The sequence below is a fragment of the Opisthorchis viverrini genome (assembly GCF_000715545.1).
Source record: "Opisthorchis viverrini unplaced genomic scaffold opera_v5_56, whole genome shotgun sequence".
In the NCBI taxonomy this organism is placed as follows: Eukaryota; Metazoa; Platyhelminthes; class Trematoda; order Opisthorchiida; family Opisthorchiidae; genus Opisthorchis; species Opisthorchis viverrini.
In genome coordinates, this window is record NW_008751713.1 from 421,246 (window position 1) to 440,909 (window position 19,664).

At 43.5% G+C, this 19,664-nt stretch overlaps 3 protein-coding genes across 3 annotated transcripts in view; 2 read left to right on the forward strand and 1 right to left on the reverse strand.

The window, feature by feature from the left end:
- The window catches only part of T265_03790 (hypothetical protein), a gene marked incomplete at both ends in the record, with an annotated part of 15,984 nt that extends 13,579 nt beyond the window's left edge, over positions 1-2,405 (forward strand). The window contains one exon of the mRNA XM_009168361.1: positions 1,740-2,405. Within this exon, the coding sequence (XP_009166625.1) occupies positions 1,740-2,067 (328 nt within the window). The remainder of the gene's footprint in view (positions 1-1,739) is intronic.
- Positions 1,738-19,664, reverse strand: part of T265_03792 (hypothetical protein) — a gene marked incomplete at both ends in the record, with an annotated part of 26,678 nt that continues 8,751 nt past the window's right edge. Inside the window, 3 exons of the mRNA XM_009168363.1 lie at positions 1,738-2,449; positions 6,889-7,186; positions 9,285-9,374. Of these exons, the coding sequence (XP_009166627.1) occupies positions 2,255-2,449; positions 6,889-7,186; positions 9,285-9,325 (534 nt within the window). The remainder of the gene's footprint in view (positions 2,450-6,888; positions 7,187-9,284; positions 9,375-19,664) is intronic.
- The window catches only part of T265_03791 (hypothetical protein), a gene marked incomplete at both ends in the record, with an annotated part of 7,642 nt that continues 6,333 nt past the window's right edge, over positions 18,356-19,664 (forward strand). Inside the window, one exon of the mRNA XM_009168362.1 lies at positions 18,356-18,400. Within this exon, the coding sequence (XP_009166626.1) occupies positions 18,356-18,400 (45 nt within the window). The remainder of the gene's footprint in view (positions 18,401-19,664) is intronic.

A 19,664-nucleotide genomic window follows, 5' to 3' on the forward strand; every position in this document is an offset into this window, starting at 1 on the left:
GCGATGTTGTCTTCTAAGTATTAGTTGACAACGTAACCCATACACGCTCTCGCGCACAACTCATCCGTCGGAACACAGATTATCATACTCATCCCCTCATACGTGATTGCGATTCACAAGTCCATTGACACTTGTAACAAAAGCAAGTACTCAATCTTCTGTAGCAAAAGGTCAAGTAGATCGGATGTTTATTTTTGAGATGCACGACCCATAGCAATAGTCCATCATGCGTTTCGCATTTAACCAACGAAAATCAGTTAGGACCTGAATGGTGGTCGTCAGCCCGTTGGCCGAGATACTATAAGCTTTGCTAAATCCGAATGATTACACTAAAAGGCATTAATCAAATACAAGGAGCGTCAATTGCGACTAGAAGAATTGTATATTACTTCACCATAAACCCTGGGACTCAAATATAGGAGCGTCATATATTTCCACCACAATTCCACTCCTAGTGGATGAAGCTGAATGGTTTCTCGGCTAGCCAGTGACGTATTCTACCAGAAATTTAACCCGAAATTCACAAGAATATCACTTTCGTTAACTGGCTCTTGGCTAAAAAAATTGGAAAGGACGTGACAAAGTTATGGGACTGCAACATGACAATCCCATGGAGGGTTATTCGGATGTTTATGGATCGTTTTTAACATTCTTTTAACTTTCATGGATGACATTTTTACTAGTGTTCCTCCAGACCTCTATCAGGGCAATGACCAATAGTTATGGGATCACATATGTTTACTATGCTGGTACGTTCAACGGGGTGAAAATATATTCACAAAACAGAGCAGAAGCCAGCTCCTGTAGATGCAAGAACCGTGGAAAATTAGCGACGATGAACAGTAAACAGGACTCTGATGCATAAGTTCATGCATCGAAATACTTGATATTGTCACCCGTCACAAGGAACAGACAGAAGAATATATTTAAACAATACAACTTGATAGTCCACGCCTCACATAATCAAGAACAGATTTCTGTTTCCACTCGTGAAATTATTTCTCTGGTCTACTTGTATTCTTGATCACCCAAATGAGACCCTGCGGACTGTACTAGCGCAGCAAGTGTGCAGATGTGCAAATATCCGTAACCCCAAAATTGAGTTTGTTACTGGTGTCAGAGAAGCTTGGAGAAGCTCCAGGCAAAATGCTACCCACACACATTGAAAGTCTAGCGAAATAGTTTATAAAAGTGTTGAATCAAACCAACTCTGCTTTGATGAGATGGTCCAGTGGAGTAATCCAGTAACTTCGTGGAGCCTACTTCAGCTTCTGGTTATCCATAATGACCGTATCAGTTCTGGATACGTTTCACTTTCTATTCAAGATCCGTTCATTTTTGCCCTGTATTAGAAAAACACTACCCATAATTCTACCGTGAGAAGAACTTTCGGTATTGCATCTGAATGTGACACTCCAACACTGTCGACGGAGCCAAGAACTTATAAATGTCGCCGGATAGCACAGTGTTAGTATCAGTGGCATTAGGCGTTGAACTTGACGGTCGACTGGTCGGGGTCAACAATAAATAGCGATAACAATGAGCTGTTTTCTCTTAATAGATGAGACGCGTGTTTCGGTAAGCAAAACAGTTTTCATGTTGGTTGTCCAAGGAACTGAGGCGTGACTTGTCTTTGGTATTGATTGTCATTGTGCTTTATGGACCACGTAGAATCACGCATACATTGATGAGAGGAGGGGCTTCTGCCATAGCCTGTTGACCATTCTCTTCCATTCCAGAAGACTTGCCAGCAATCGGAACGTATTCATTAGTCCCGTCAAACATCAAGTCAACCTCTCCCCTAAACGTGTGGTTTTCACCGTCGGTCGAAGCACAGGTAAAGATCTGCAGGACGTCAATGTTATGATAAGCTCAGCAGAACGGAGAGCGTCAATGGCCAACCTTACCATGGGACTCAAACGACCAGGCAGTGGTGCGACAGTCTCATATGTTGGGCCGGTGTCAGGCACACTTGCTGTCACCCCCGCCTCCGGTGGTGCTCCGCGCACCGTCACATTGGTCGGACCCGGAAACTTTGCCGCCAAACGGCTTGAACTTGACCTTTGAGCTCTTATCCTTTGACAGACTGTTTTAGTATTCAAGCATCTATCTCGATTTTGTATCTCTGTAAATCAGTCATTTTTTGTTTATAAAACGTGTATATTTGTGCGATACAGTCAACCTGACATCGTAGACTTAGTGAGTGTGCAAAGTGGTCCACACGGGTGCAGAGAAAAGGAAAATCTTGGAGTCACTATCTGAACAATACGTTAAATCGTTCGCGCAGCCCGACTTCACTGCATCCGGGTGTTGGCGAAGGCAGGGACAAACGGCGGTATTTGACAGCCACAGGTCGATCCTCCGGGAATTCGTATGAAATGCCCGCCATAGCTGACATGTTTGGAATTGCCTGGTTACTGTGTGACCCTCCGTTGGACTTCGCGTTGGCCTGTTCACGAAAAAAGGAAAATCTGGGTATAACTCGAAAAGCCAAATTATCTAGAAACTCCAGATTTTGGGACGGTGGGTTTAAGCACTTCTGCGTATTTATTGCAGTGGACATTGAACAGCTTGTTCTGCGTCATGGAATATTTTCCCGTCGATGGAACAATCCCGGGGAACACCGCTTCTAGCGGCTAATGAGAACGCGAACAGAGTTGAAGAGCTTCAGACATATTCGGGTGTTTCAGACGGATTTTATCATTTTTCATTGGAATGAGTCGACTTGTTTCTCCGTCGTCAACTCCTACCATCAATAACAAGGAAACTAAGTGCTACCCGGCTAAACAAAAAAACATTGTTCATCGCAACTATTTGCCTACCGAGTGCTTACCAAGTGGCCGGAGCAATGTGTAATAAGGCAAACTCAAATCGAGTGTTGATTTTTAGTTGAACTCATCCTAAATCTTGGCTTCTGGGATTTACAGACTAATTACTGGTCAGGAGGTAGGTCTCACTTGGCAGGCCCGATTACGGCCACAAGGGCGGAAAGCCTAAAGAACAAGTCTTGATTCTCAAACATTGCGGAAGGCGTTCCAAACCACAATCATCCAATGTCTCCTTCTCGGATATCAAGAAGAACTAACGAAAGCTAAAAGGTCATAATGGTTTCCGTGAACTTGCACTATGTTATTCCCTGGTTTTCCACTTTTGTCCCCAACCTTTTTCCGTGATTTCAAACAAGGTGAAGTGGGGCGGCTGGTGAGTTGGTATTCTCGGTACTTCTCCCGAATCGAACAAAAATGGTAAGCTTACAAACACTCCGCGACAGATTTCTAATGTTGACATGCCGCCCCATTGAATGTTGGCGGTGCTTCACAGACAGCTGTGATCGAAAGCGGCCTATCTGCTGATTTCTACTTAAAGCCCCCACGCTTCAAGTAGCATGTACCAAGGTGTTTTCTATACACCCATCGAGGGTTAGGCTGATGTTGGACCTTTAATAACACCATTGTTTATTTCATCTTTGATCTCTGTACAGCTAAAGTAGCTGTCTAGAGGTACAATTTCCTTCACATTTTCGATCGTTGACCAATCGGTAAAACTGAGCGCTGGCACTGGTCGGTTCAATACCCAAACTTAACACTTCTGCTAAGAGAAGTTCATTCCGAAATGGTAGCCGAAAATATTCGGTCCGCCCACGGTGTAGTGAGTTCATGCTGTCACAAAACAGCACTGCGTCCTCCAGAGCGATCCAATAGTAAATCATTTTTGCTATATACTGAAATGTCGGATATCTCCTTGTGTATAAAATGAGCGGGATCGAGCTATGCTTGAGAATGCAAACGGAGGTTAAAGCTCATCATAAGCCTGGATTTTCCAGGAAATATGAACAAAGTTTTCTTGAAATTACCTAGCAATTCATTTCCGGGTAGACAGTTCTGTCGAGGGCATAGAGGTACAATTGAGGATGCTAGCCTTCGGTGTAACTTGACAAGCTGCCTTAAGATGAACAAGCGATCGACGCGTCTTTGAGTGGACCGAATGCTAACTTGTCCTTCATGGATGCGTTGGTCACGAGTCCGAATCAGCGAAAAATTGTGGCAGCGCACAAGCCAGCATTATGCGAACATTAGAAGCTAACTTCCTCGCTTCGCTGAAGTACCAGGTCGACCGCCTTTTCTACTCGCCTGACCGTACTTATTTGGCTATGTGACTAATCTAGTCAGTCCAGTAGTACAGGCTGGTGGTGTAATGCGCAAAATCAGCTAATGGCTTAGATCGGAAGGCGTAATTAAATGGGGAAGCGTACATAGAAGTGGTTGTCGTGCTTACATCAGTACTAAGGCGAAGATGATTTTGGCCTTAGAACACAATTCGTCAAACAGCCGATTGACATCCATTTCACCGTACCTATCGGATGAGTGGCTTTGCCAAACCGATGGTATTCAATGAGTTTCGATTAAAGCTACACATGTCTTGTCATCGCCCGAATAATCGGATCTGTCTATCACAAATGATACCCGTTTTAGTTGTCGGTCAATTAAAACCACTGGGTATCCGCCGTCTTGAAGTCGCTTTTTTACCCCAAGTTCTGCTGATATTCGGTCGACCTCCTCCGTACACAGTTCTGTGACTCTACTAAATATCGTTGAGACTATACTAGCATCTGCTGCTTTTTGGGTGCACTGAGGAGTAGCTTAGGACCGCACCACTGTCCGTTGATTTCCGATAAACAGTGGTTTTTAATTTCCCACCACTCTTGTGAATCATTTAGTTAAGGAAGTTTAGTGTACCCGATTTGGACTCTAGCTCCATGCTAAGATTAGTGTGAGAGTCAAGATACTTTAGAATTCGTTAACGCGGCCAAGCTTTATTAGGATGGACGTAGCCCATAAAGTCGCGGTTGGGTTGCAATTTTGGGTACAATCGACACCACTCACCTTGCCCCGATCTTGAACGCCTTCCAACTTCAACCTTACTGTTACTCATTATCAACGCAATCGTCCCGTTGCTAATTTGTAGGGACGGCCCATCAGCTGAATGTTGTCTAACTTTCTGATGACGACTGTGGCCTTACTCCTATCTGCCTTCGTAATTACTATAGTGTCTACATGTTTTAGGGTGTTTAAGGCTCTTCGGTCTGTCGGCGCAATATTTGGAACCCATTGTTGTTGGGACTCTAGGACTGTGACCAACTTTACGCGTAATTTCTCCGTTTCCGTTGAAATAAGCTTCTGAAACACGGGCACAACAATAGAAATGATCTCCTCTGCCCTTATGACTCTTATTTACTGCTGAATTCAATCCATTCTCTAACAGACAACGTTCTTCATCACTTAAAGGCCTATAAGCTAAATTGACTGCGCTGCAATAACTAATAGATGGTTGACTAGAACAGCGAGTCGCGGAAAGCAAATTTTCTTTCTTTGTCTTTCTTTATCTTCTTACTGTCTACCTTGTTTGAGACCGATTGAGTGGTTTCAGTGGGTCTTGGTAACCTGTAGGTGGGCAATAATGAATATTAAGTCGATCCTAAAATTTTCTGATTGATTGAAAACTGGTTTTATGTTTAACTGTTGGAAAATTTGTTTTTATTAGGAATACTATGATGGTACTGAATGTTGTCACTATTAATAATCTAGAAACAATCGCGTTTGTGTGTACGGTTGACGGTTTCCGTGAGTAAATGCGAACCGGACAACTTGTGCGGTTGACAACCACTTTCCGTGCTCATACCTGTATTTCGGTCGAAGTAGTCGCTTGTGGCAGACCTCGACCTCTCATATTTTTCTCACTACTTATAAGTAGCCGACAGTTGGTTAAGAGAAGTTATCCCGTCTGTGGTCAAAATTCAGGGCACAGTGAAGCATTCGACCGGACCAGGATCATGTACGTTTCCCTGTACAGTTTCTTCACAAGTCCATGCTATAATACAGTCCTTCGTAGGATTCTCAGTGATAAGCGGCGGGCTTACTGATCTTACAGTCCACATAGCAGCTGCGCAGCTTCCCGCTACATCAGGCCACTAGAACGATTCCAAATTGGCTTACGGTATCATTGCCTCCAATCATTGGCTGAATATATCCTATCCTCCGCCTTCTCGTTAACCGAAGCCAAAATTAGTGTACGCACATAGTTTACAGCTGGTAAACTAAACTGAAACAATCCAGATAGTCACGTGGATTTAACATGCCCCTTGATCGATAACGGCCGATTTTCGTCAGCCGTCTGTAGCAAGCCATGATCAGTGGAATTGGTTATGGTGGATTCGCGCGGCCCAGTTGGAATAGGTCAGATGTAATGTTAGTGTTACTTGCTGAGTAAAACCCAGTGCTAACCCTGATAGTTACCATATACATCTGGCCGGTTGGAAATTAAGGTTGTTCTGGGTGTTCTAACTAAAAAAGTGCTACCCACGGAAGTTTTTATATAGTGTAAGGACTTTTCATTCACATGAATCACTGTACCGGGATGGCTAAAGCGCTTCGCGTCAGTTTTGTAAGCTAAGAAGGGAAGTGTCTGCACATTCCGTTTCTCAGCAGCTAGGGTTAGAGTATCGGGAGTCCGGATACCACCACTTCTCCAACGATGGAGTTGGGGAGAATAAATGTATATAGGTGTTTTTTCAGGACAACATATCCTTTTGAACGTTAGAGGGTTCAAAGGTAGCGCTAGGGCATTCAGTTGGGGTTGGTGGTGATCGTTATTTGTATTTCTTATTCGCCTGCCAATATTATTATTGTTATCGTTATTATTGAACACGAACTTCATTCCATTCCAGATGAAATGCTCTCCACTTTTAACCGTCGACTTTCTGTCGTTATCTACGAACCTATCATATAAACGCAGTGGTCTAGAATGCCTTACAACACGGTGAGAACTTGCAGGTCGATTACGTGATGTTTGTTCTCCTTAATGCATCGGCCGAATGATACCAGAACTTACGTCGATCGAATATAGACTGTCCCGAGCAGAGATTGGGTGGGCCAGCAACATACTCAGCAGAGCAGGATTCGTGTTCATAATGGACGGCGAAACTGGCAGACTGGTGAACTGATCTGCAGGGAACGTAGACCTCATGGTATCTAGTGGATAACTAAACTTTCTGCTTGAATTCGAAAGGTTCATTTCTCCGTGATTCGGACCTCCCCGCTGCTGGGGATAATGGGGATTTGTCAAACATTGAGTGAGTAACGTTGAAGCCAACGGCATAAGTACATCGGTTGATGGGGATCCTCTGGAACTTTGGAATAAACACAAAATAAATGCGATTGGTTATTAGCGTGTCGCGGTGAAACGAAAATGAATTGAGTGTGAATGCGAAGTAAAACCTACGTTAGCTGGCCAACAAAATTTCAACTTCGCTAGTCGTGTTGGGATAACACATCAAACACCTGATTCTCGTTAGAGGAATCCAATACAGGCTGGATGACACTAGGATAAATAAATAAGAAAACATTTGCATGCAATTTTCCTCGATCCGGTTTAACTGCACTTGGATCACATACGTAACCTCAGAATACCGGATAATCTCCGTAAGAGAGACCAAAAACCATTTTCCGCGGTCCCTCTTTTTCCCAGGCTTCTGTAGCGTTTAACGTTCGTTCTGCGTCAAGAGTTCGTAGGGGTTGAGCGCCGAGGTCCTATGCTTCCTATATCGCGAGGTTCTGTTGAATTTTAGAAAGAACCGGAAACTGACAGAAAATCGCCTAAACAGACTTTTCAAGGAGAAAGTGCGGATTTGTGAATCTTTCTACCAGGTTTGTGAAAAGACCACTCTGCGGATGAGGTTACCCAGTAAATTCGTGACTGCCTAACAATACTCAACTAAATAATGCAGATAAAAAGACAACTTCCCAGCCGCCTGAATCACAGAAAGGCACATACAGAATGATGCTGATCATTTACCATGGATGGCCCATCTTCCTATAGTTGAACATCCATTATCTGCCATCTGAGTGATTGTACAAGTGACCCAATTATGAAGTAGTTTCTTCAACGATTGAACCTCTTGTACATGGGACCTTGTGATACCGCCTCATTAGGTAGTGCTGCCTGGCCGACGAGGCAAAACATGCTATTTTTGTTACACGACGTAGAAATAACAACAGCGGCCATTTCCGTGCTCTCTCTCAGCTTCTCATTATTCTTCCAAATTTGAATGCTTCATAGGATACCAGTAAAAAACTGCAGCAATCTCCGCACCCATGAGAGACCATTCTCTAATTGAGGCCATCTCACTCCGCTGTTCCGGAATTAGTTTCGAAACTGAGTCTTTAGAGGAACCGCCTTTAAACTTTTAACGACTAGTCGATCTGTCTTTGAGGAACACTTGTCCCTCCCAACAAAAAACCGGGGGTCGTTGCGAAATTCGTGCTTTGAGCTTCCCCAGATCGCGGCAGCAACTGGGTGCATGACTGCTGACAGTACACAGTCTGCTTTCAACGTATGTGAGGTTTCAAAACGGGATTTTCAGCCAAATAAAACTTATTGACGTCGTTCTCACTTTAGAAGAAATAACCCCCTGAAAGAAGCAAAGTAGCATTTCCCGTCATCTATGACGTACTGGACAGACCAAATTCCACTTTTCCACTGCCTGGATGCGGAAATCCAATAATGGACACACCAAAAAAGAGGTAAATCCAACGTTTGAAACGCAGTAAAGTTCGAAGGTCAATTACGTAATGCATTCGTTTCATGATTGGAAGAGTTCTCAGATTTTCCGTTGGCAAGTGGCATCATCATCCACTAGTGGACACGCAGTGTACAACACGGTAGTTCCCTCATTTTATATATACTACGTAAAGAGAAAAGCAGAGCTCTTTAGAGACTTCTGCGTAGTGATGTATGGTGTTACATAGTACAATCCCAAAGACAGACCCCTCCGAAAAGAGGATACCCCCTAAAAAATACACGACGGCGTTCTCCGAAATACACAGTTCCTTCGGAAAAGGGTCATCACCTCGCTCTAAAATTTCAGCAGTTCGCTGTAAAATATTATTTTGCATATCACATTGATTGACAGCTCAAAGAGGACATAATTTTGTTTTATACGCTCCACACCGTTGATGTTGTTCTTTTGCTCCGTGATGACGATTTGATGATTCTTCAATAAGAATTTCCAATTATATACATTTTAAGGAAACACGAAATTCTCAAGAAACTAACAAGAGACGATGTACCGCCAATGTGAGGGGTCTTTACGGGAGAACAGTGACTAGGAAGTGAGAATCTGACTACACATTGGCAGATGTGATGGCAGAAAGGAGGGAAATACTTGGGTAGCGTGTGGTTTCTTTGGGCAAACTTGGATTTCAAATTATTTATGCGGTAATAATAACAATCGTTCATCTGTAGCACCCTTTTGGTATCTATCTACCATGCCATACAAAGGAGGCACGAGGGCTGGGATACTGCCAGGTTGCCCAAGCCTAGACAGAGGAAGTCGAGAGGCAGATGTCGGATTCGAACCACGGACCTTCCGGTCAATAAATTCGCGCTCTTATCACTCCGTCTATTTACCTTCCGGTAATAAATTCGCGCTCTTATCACTCCGTCTATTTCACCCCTCTTTATGCGGTACAAAGTGAAGACTCAAATTCCCCCTGACCTGTGCATTGCACAACAAGCCGATAGAGTCCGCGTATAAAAATAGTAGAAACAGCTATCTGGTTATTGCTCACCTACACGTACATGCTTAGGCTGAACTAAGATTTTTCGAAACTACATAGTATATGCCTTGAACAAAGGTGGAACCAAGTAAGTAACTCTCAATTTCCTCACCTGAATGGGTAAAACTCCTGTTCCGTACATATCCGGAGTAAGGTGGAAGCGTTCAGAGAGAATTATCATTAGGCGTGAAGACTGAATGGCTGAAACCCAAGATTTTGTGCTGTGTTCGTTGGGATATCAAGAAAACGACGGAGGAACTTTGGCGTTTTTCCACTCATGTTCAACCACCTGTAGGACTAATTTCTAACCACCACTGAGGGTTAATGATCTGTCTAAAAGCGTTCCATCGTCAGTCACTTCACGTTCTTCACACAGGTGAAAAAACAAGGCTGTGTAAGTAGAGGAAACAGTCAACAGAACGAAAGTGTACAGCTATTTGTAACACTCCGTCTGCAAGAAAGTCAACTCACTCATGACTTTCCTATATGCTGTGACCTTGAGCGCATCGTATTATCATTGCTATGTCCAGGGAAGTGCCGAATTGAGGTCAGTCACGTGTGGCACGGCAACCACAACAATGGCAACAACACAAACAAAAAAATAACGGCCAGGAAACAAATACATGCGCGCACTCTAGCAAGCACATAGGCGAGTCGTGCACACATAAGGGTGAATTGATGTGAATAGACGCGCACGCTGTACTGTTGAAATGGCAAAAGTGTAAAAGGACAAGGACGTTAACCATAGAATCTCTGAACGGAAACATCTACCGTTGTGTGGCCTGTCTCGTGATTTGCCTGAACTGGTAAATACGGGCTTGTGAAACCGATGCCGCTCCCGCGGTCACGTAAACATTTTTCTGTCCGCTGGGGTTTCCGAACGCAATAGTGCAGCACACTGCTGTCCTTCTCGACCATTTTGATGTTTTTATGGGAACCAAGAGTTGAAAGTTTTCTCCCAATATTTTTATAGGGTGCTATCCTTTCTTTTGTTGCAAGATATGCTCTACAGGAGGAACTGGTGAGGAAAGCTGCATAGATCAGCGGAGTTTTCAGTGCATGTGCTGAAGTTGTGTCATATGAATAGCGGTCTTCAGACATTATCGGATGCTGAGTTGTGGCCTCAACGGAACACAAATCCAGTAGTAATTCTCACCAAAAATGGCCAGGAAATGATTTGAAAACGAGTAAAAATGACAAAAACAACATGATTTGAGGATGCCTGGCTAGGCATAACCAACCAACCAGCTGATCAGACAACCAAAAACGTGGACGGAGTTTCATAAGCCAGTACGCTAATTTCATCGCCAACAGTAAATTTATGAAATGCCTGACTGATTCCTTTAGGGGAGGCTGCTGTATCAAGATCAACCGGTTTATGCATTAGAACTATTCGACTCAATTTGCCTTTCAACACACGAAAAGGTGAAGCGTCAACTACTAACCACAGCCAATGAACACTTCTGTCACAAGACCTATCTTGATTGTTCGAAAGTATCCGACAGCTAAATCTCCAACAATTCGGGGACCACCATCCTGCAGTAAAAGACCATCGTAGAACAATCGTCATCCGCGGTCGCTGATGTGCGTTAGGCTTGTTACTGACGCCGAGTCTCAATTCAATCGATACATCCATTGCAATTTCCAACTACTTAGTTTTTCTAATGTGTACATTCATGTGTACAGTATGATAGTGCGATTCTATGAATTTGGGGTCTCCACTGGCTCCACTAGTACTGTGACCGCCTTTGTACGGACCAAATAATGCAGGCTAACGCTATTCGGTCTTGTATTCTGTGTGTTGCTTATGAGGGATGTGGCTTGCTAGTGCGTACACTCTATGCACTGTGGGATTCTACTAAACGGATAGTTCCACTTGATTTGAGGATCATGGGTCATCAGCTGGGCGTGCTGACGCCTCCGAAACTGTTGCCTGCTTTTCAGCTCCTGGTCTTAGTTCAAGTATACAGCAAGTTAGCGAATACTTCCATATTTACTCGCACCCCTCTGTAGGTACGTATGTTGCATAGAATCCAGCAGCATGCCTTTTTCCAACAGTTCAGGTTGGAAACGGATGTCACCCAGAGTATGCCACGCCTGCATGCACCATGGCCGCATTCACAGACTCCGATCGATAACTTCTGCTCACTCCAGCTTCTAACCCCTCCCCCAAGAGCAGGCAGATACATCTGCACAGATATATCATTCTAGAACAATTATAGTCATTTCACTTGTGGCGATGGGAACGAGTTAGACTCAGAACCGCAAGCAGAGTTCTACTGTACTTGTGCACACCGACATGGATTTGCCATAAACCATATCGCTGGATATTGTGACTTCAGACTGGTTACGTTGATGAGGCGACTGCACGAACCATTGGCCAGTGGTTCGAACTCCATGAAAGGGTTTCGTGTCCCCAAAAAATCAGCCGTTATGCGCCATCATGGTTAGATTAAACTGGACGGTTGGGGTGTAATCTCGATTTGACTGAAAGTAAGAAGTACGTGGTCTTTAGAACAAGCCCACATCAACAACACGGCCGAATGGTTGCCAGATGATCTGAGACCCGGGATATGAGCAAGCAACAGCAACAGCCAGGACGTGGCGACAAGGTGAATGTACCGAGTTTTATACTCTCCGTTCTCGGACAGGGTAAACTGCGGAATGGTGCGCATTTGGAGCTACAAGTTGACGTCAGTTGGTAACTGTTAGTACAAGTTTGTTTGGGAAACCATCCTACAGATATGCACACAACCACACAAGCATTTTATCCTTGGATCAAGCAAACAGTTCCATACCTGACTTCACAATTCTGATGACAGAATCAAACAGCGCTGAATTTGAATATTCTGCCGTAGGAGGAATTGAGTGGATCATGCAATTTAAAGAGAGTCACCACACTTTTGTCCTAAATTCTGACTATCGGTCGGGCACATCAAGCGCAGCGATTTCCCATCGTTTCGGTCAACTTTCGACGCAAAACAATATCATTTGAAACTGAGCTCTTCCACTTTCAAATATGCTCAGCGATTTCGAGGGGTGATACAAGTGCTGCGGCGGAATTGGACGAGTAACTTATCGCTAGTTTATCATTATTGACCTCAAGGCTCTCTGCAATCAGGGCGCTGTCTGCAACTTAGGACTTTACGCTTGGCAAAGTTTGATGTTTCAAATTACTGAGGTTTTTATCTATGGGACATGGTATGTGGATGCTGTTTAATCAAGATTCCAAACCTGAAAACCCTAGTAAGAATACGGATGACGTAGCGAAAAACGTGAGGCTTTAAAAACTATTATAGTGCCCGAAAAACTCTTGACCCAAAACTGACACGCGAATCAGCATATTTCACCATGCAAAGGGCAGCTTACACAGGTTTCGCTTATTATCAGTGCACTAATTTTCGGTTCGTCCTTACTTGAGTTCACTGCATCCGCTCCGTCTGCATTCAGTTATGAAGCTTCGTGAAGTGGTTACCCAAGACGACATAGTGTCCGTATTCACCTGAGGATTCAACGATCAGATTTGTGATTCGTCCATATGAGAAGCTTTACTCAATGTGTCGTTTTCAGTAGGGCGTTTGTTGTGATGGTCCCATCAAAGCATTGTTTCAGAAAAAAATTAGCCCCTACTTTTGGGAATACTATATGTGGACTAGGAATTTTACACCACAACGAATAAACAACTCATCTCATATTCGCATGTGCACCCATACTAATGCTGCAGTCCAGAATTTGAGTAAAGCAAAAATAGCACCTAACGAATGAGAGAAGTAAACGAAAAATGTGCTTATTCAATGCGAAGTGACCCCTTTAAAGGAACAAACCTAGAAGTACTGTTGTTTAAGGCGTTATTTCGGCTTCCAAACGAAATCGGAAGTAATGAGCAATTACACTTACAGCTAAAAGAGGCCACAAGAGGATATTCACTATCTATCTCAACCAACAAGTTACTAAACTGTAAGTATGGCCGTTAATAAGACAAAGGGACGCTTGCAACCAGCTTTTCAGACCACTGAATGAGGTTCGAGTTTCGCTCATAGACTGCACCGGTTTAGAGTTTTGTGTCCTGCTTTCGATCGATATAGCCTCGGGAAAGTGCCTCGAGCCCACAGATCGCAACCCACAGGACTTAAATTGTGGAATGTACACGCATCTCAGTTCGTGGTAAGCTTTCTCTTGTAAACCGCTTACACTGCTTGGTATTGAAATGGCTCGTATCGTCTATACCTGGGCTAAGTTGTTAGACACAATCAAGTGTAGAAAATGGCAAAGATAACCACAACCAAATTACACGGCCATCTAGTGTCCCGCATGGGACAACACACGGTCACCCGGGTCTAAGCGCCACACTGGAACTCATGCCTATTCTTGCGAGATCTACGTTTTACAAGTGGTCCTCTACTCTTCACAACTAAGGTAGGTCATAAAGCATTCAACAACCTATATATGATTCATGAATCTATTTTCGAAGTGGAAGGGTAGCATTGGTTCCGGAGAAAATGGAAGAACCCGGACTCAAATCACAACTTTACTGGAAATTTGGAAAGGTCGTAGGCTTAAGCTGAAGAAACACCATTTGGTTGTGTTGAAAAGTCACAGACGACGAATTTGAATTCGACTGAAGCAAGACAAACGCCAAAAATTCATGCCTGAATTACCGTGTGTTTGACGTCAACGTCGTTTGACGCGGAGAAATATGACATACGATTGACGCATAAAGAAGGATGGAATGCCTTTCCATCTCTCAGCTACACAAACAAACAGCCCGAGACAGTAAGCATCACATGGGACCTTTGGGCCCCTCCTGTGAAGGTTAACTAATTTCAGAAGAAATGTCGCAGAAAGAAAAACTTGTGGAAAGCTTTCGTAACCTATGCTTACAAAGGTGCTTCTTAGGACGTCTTATTGTACTCATCGCGGGCTGAAATCACATTCAGCTCGACACTGAGAAGGCTTGTGTGTTACGGTTTATGAGAACGGCGCGCAGTTTCTAACATAAACAAGCAATTGTAATTTCGTGGAAGATTGAGAAGACCCAGTAAGCACGCATCAGCAAACAACAGAACAATATCTGTACCCCCCCCCACTAGTCATCATCTCAAAAGGGAAATAAAACTATGGCATCATTTCAAGAATGGAATTTGTTTATTTGTATCCCGGCCGACCTACCGAGTTGGAAATCACGTGATGAACTAAGTGAAAATAACTGACCCCAAAAGCGAAAATCGACAGATAGGAGATTGGCCATAATTCGAATATGAGTAAGATTCATTAGAATTCATGTCGACTGTGCAGTAGCCTGAGTGACTGTACGACGGGCTAACGACCATCTTCAGCGATTTTCATCGCAGAAGAACGTCCACCAAGGCGACACAGAAAATCCGAATGGTTGTACAACGACACTGATCTAGTAGTCGATCTGTAGGCAAGCGTCCATCTGCTTTTTTTGCACAGTCGTCAGTTTGTGACCTCAACAGTCCATTAACTAAGGTGATTATAAGTTCATCTGAGGAACGCACACGTATCCTATCACCTCAACAGCTCAAACGAGCCGTCTAGCTATTTGACAGCCTTCATGCAAACACAGGAGCCATGCTAGTTCAGCCGTAACAGCAACAGGTTCGTGACGCAAGGCAGGTCAAATTTCAGAAGATAAGAGTACAAAATCGAACGACACCGTCATTCGTCATGGCCAATAATTGGATGATTTGGTTCTTACAATGCACCAGAATTGGAATGCCTAGCTGTGCGGATTCCCCATGGGTCAATCAGTTGTTCCGCACACGGAGTGCGGATGAAGTCTAATCCCTCACAAGAAGCTTTAGGCAAAACATTAACCGAGCGGTAGCAGTCTATTTAGTAAGTCAAGTCTAGAAAAAAACGAAAAATCAACCGCTAAGCATGCAGGGAATCACAGGTTGGGTTCTTGTCCCTAACGTTTCCTGTACTTGGGATTCGAAAAAGCAATGTGGACTTCACCATTGTAAAATGTAAAAAGCCAAATTATGATGTGTAGCATCACTGACTTGTCTGTTCGCACACATTTCTATACAACAGCCGGTATCCTATATTGCTGCTAACCTGTTGGCTATACATCCGAGCGTTCAAACCAACGACAGTCTGGCTTAATCCCTTTCGATTTGAGAACCTTTTTACTTGGTGCAATACTGCCACTGTGCAGTGCTACTTTATGTTTTATTCCTTTCTAGTGGGACTTCAGGAAGAGAGGATATTGGTAATGACAGTGGACGAGAGACGTTCTATATCAATGTTCCACAAGGCCTGACTAATCACATCCAATGTACGGACACCCTTTTACGAATCCTGACAGGAAATATTAAACGATGGGACCATACATCGATGTGAAAATATGACACTGTGACAAAAACCTCTGGTGGCCACACAGGATCGTTGACTCGTGCCTGCTATTCCACGATGATTTACCAAGTTCTATTGATCAATAACAGCATTTAGGCTTTACGGCCCCATGTTTTTACAAATGTTGAGCGAAGCTATCATTGTACACTTTAAACTTTATGGCATTTGCGCTGGACTTTTTTTGTGACTTGCGTGCAATGATGCTCATGTATAAACAACCCCAACCACTTTGGTCGAGAACTTGAATGATGGCAATAAAGTACCCCCTCAAGCAAATGATAGATACCGAAATACCGCACTGATGAGGATGTTTCCTCTTTAGATGAGTGGTTAATTAAAACGTTCGTTTCGTGCATCAACCCAGTGAAAATTCAGCCATACTCGGCTGGTTTAAATGGCTTTTTGTGTACCCGAAACAATATTTCCGATGAACTGGAACACAGCCATAGACATTCAACAGTATTGAATGTTCATCGTAAGCCAGTTTAACGGTCATCAATATCCGATATCATATACACATCAATGCTGTGTCCTTTACCCAAATTGTATAAGAATCACAAAACCGTATGACATTCGACGAAGGTTTACATCTGTTCACCAACAGAAAATGAACGATCATTGGAAAGTTAAGACATCGAGGATTCACGTGTTACAAGGGTCTGGGTTCCACCTATAGTCATTTCAATTCTTAATGTCATTGTGATATGTTTCCAAGACTAGTGCTGTGCAAGGCTAGGGCTAAAGATCAATTGAAGAATGTTTATGTGACAGCCGATTACTAGATTTGGAGAAAGGATCAGGGTATTTTTATTGTAGGGAGTGAATCAGCAATACGAAGAGTTCAAACGTACTCTTTGAATGCTACTCATAAGGTCGATTAAACCTCTGGACAAATGACTACAAGGTAGCTACAAGTTACCTGAATCTATCGTTTAACATATTCTTCACCCGAAGAGATGTGCTGCAAAAGGACCTCCAGTACTTCAGTCGGGATAGTGTCCAAGTTATCGAAGCTTATCTTAATACTGCCCACAAACAGCGATGAAAAGACTAGGTGGTTCATGAATATCGCAACAAGGGTACAAGTTGATGAAACAAGGCTGATGGAAGTTCGAGGACCAGACCTACCGGGTGAGCTTCGAGAAGGACGAAATCAGAGTTTTCAACAACCTTATGAATAGTACTTAAGCATAGTTTGATGCCCTGAATATGGTTTCAACTCAAAAACGAGGTGGTCTTTGTGAGACACATTCAGCTAGAGAATGAATTTCTGCTGAGTTAGTCGTTAACAGGAACTAGATTTGAAAATAACTGTTCACCTTTGGTCTCGAGGATATCGTTTACTGGGAGTTGTCACGGAGTCCAAAATCTCTCCTTGGTACGAGCAGCTTTCTCGTGGCGGGGTTCTCAAGATTGTGGACAAACTTTTCAAATAGAGGTCACGATTATCAGAGGTAACTGACTTGGAGAGAAGACGGAAATGTGACTGGGAACGTCATTCTAAAGACGACACCATTCTTCCAATTATTTTTACAGGATTAATCGGTTAACTTCTTGAAACTGGATTTGAATATTCGTCTACAAATCGCAGACCCCCAGAAGTCCGTTTACCATCCATTTTAGGAATCGATAAATTGGTCATTCGATGAATTGCTACCGATAGGTTGGTTTCGAAAAACAGACATGGTCTATAACACACATCGACGTATGCGTAGTCCGACAAGAAACCGGTACATATTACTTACGTCACTGGAAGAAACGGTTCTTTCCTTATCCTACGGAATCAGAAAGATTGTTGTTTCAAACCACAAGCAGTATGATATTCCGCTTGAACAAGATTCAACTAAGATACATCAACATCACCATTATCGTTGTCGTTGTCGGCAGCATGACATCAGTGCTCAAAACTGATACTTCGCTGCTGGAAAACTAGGATATACCTGAAAGCCTTATTGCGGAGAAATGAATAGAATGGGACGGGGAAGGGACTTAGTTCCGGTTTACTACAATTACTCTGAAGTGTATGTACCTCCAGACACTGATTCAGGCACTCTGGTTAGAAACGGGCGACAAGAACGCTACTGACATCGATTAGCAGCCATACCTTGCAGTCCGAGATAGCTCGGTGGTTAAGCCGTCAGCTAACGGACCAAAGATCCTCCATAAGGTAAAACGCGATATTATTTAAGCAAAGCCTGAATTCAGAGAAAAATCACTGAACGAGCCCAAATAGTGAATGTACCTGGGCCTTATTGTCAACATTTCTAATATGGATTACTTCAACGAACGCTGAGCAGAGAAATGGCGGCACACGGATGAAACGCCATCAGCACGGGTAGCACGCATGATATGGGTCCGAAGAAATGAAAATGCATAACAGCGAGTTTCTGGCGCAAGTGCCCCGCCAGGTTATTACATGAGTATACAGTGTAAATGACCAAAATCGGATTGGAAAAACGACTGATTTTGTGGTATGGTCTATGTCAAATTGAATGAATTATGAGTAGTTATCTAGATGAATGGAACACCCAGTTGTAGAGCCATAAAAAATTACTGAATTATCTCGCCGGATGAATGAAACTGCGTGCCACTGTGTGGTGAAGTGCTTATGCTAATGGTGGATCACTAAGACGACTGATTTCCCTTGGTGAGGTTAGCTACTCTGTTCGTCAGTGTGGGCGGTGAGTAAATCGCTTTCAAAGTTTATCCTTGTTGTTACGTTCAGACACCTACTTATTTGATTTATTTGGGAGTAAGAAACTGCCATGAATGTAGGTCCCTCAATCCCAATGTTTGAGTCTACAAGGCAGATCTCATCCTAGAAAGCTAGTCGCACCGTCAGTATCCAGGTTCATCACTTTCATATCCCTTTGCCATACGAAAGGGTGACCACCTCTCAGCGTACGCCCCTTCTCCGTCCACTTTTCTTCTTTTCATCCCAATAAGACTTCCAAATAAAGTAAGGTTCCACAACAGTAAAATAGCACCGTGGAACACGTTTTATTGATAGGGCGTCAGAAGGAAGATGAAACGAGCCGCGGAACCATGTGGAGAGATTAGCGAGGCGCTCTGGCGTTTTGTGACGGTTGCTCCGGATGGTTCGACTTCAGAGTAAGCTGAGTTTGAATTGATGGCACCAAACACCTATGGAAAAGTTCACCTCCAAACATTTGTCTTTGAAAGGCTTTGATCATCAGACATTGTACTGGAAACCTAGAATGTCGTAGAAACCATTTGGAGTTTAAGATGGTAGAGCCGTCTGTTTCTTTTAGAGCATCCTTATCGGGGGCACTTTTCTCCGTCCAATAGAAAATGCCAGACCGGCTTCATCGGAATGTTTGTTTTGGGAAGCGCCAATGAAGTCACTTGATATCACGATTCAGTGATTATCTCAAAGAATAACTAGGAAAGGCGGTCACTGCCCTAGAGAACTAACAACAGCGTTTCTCGTCAGACACGACCTAAGTGTAATTTACTCGCTATCTACTCACCCATGGATGCAATTAGTTAAGGGAGGGGGGAAGAATTACCTTGTTGGAGGGTGTGAAACTTCATTCTTAGTCAGTTCGATATCTCAACGGGGAAAAGCATTCTTCAGGAGAAGCAGAATGTCCCGGTTTACACAGGGTCAATTACTGCGCGTTCTGTTCAAAACTCCTGTGAATAGCCAGA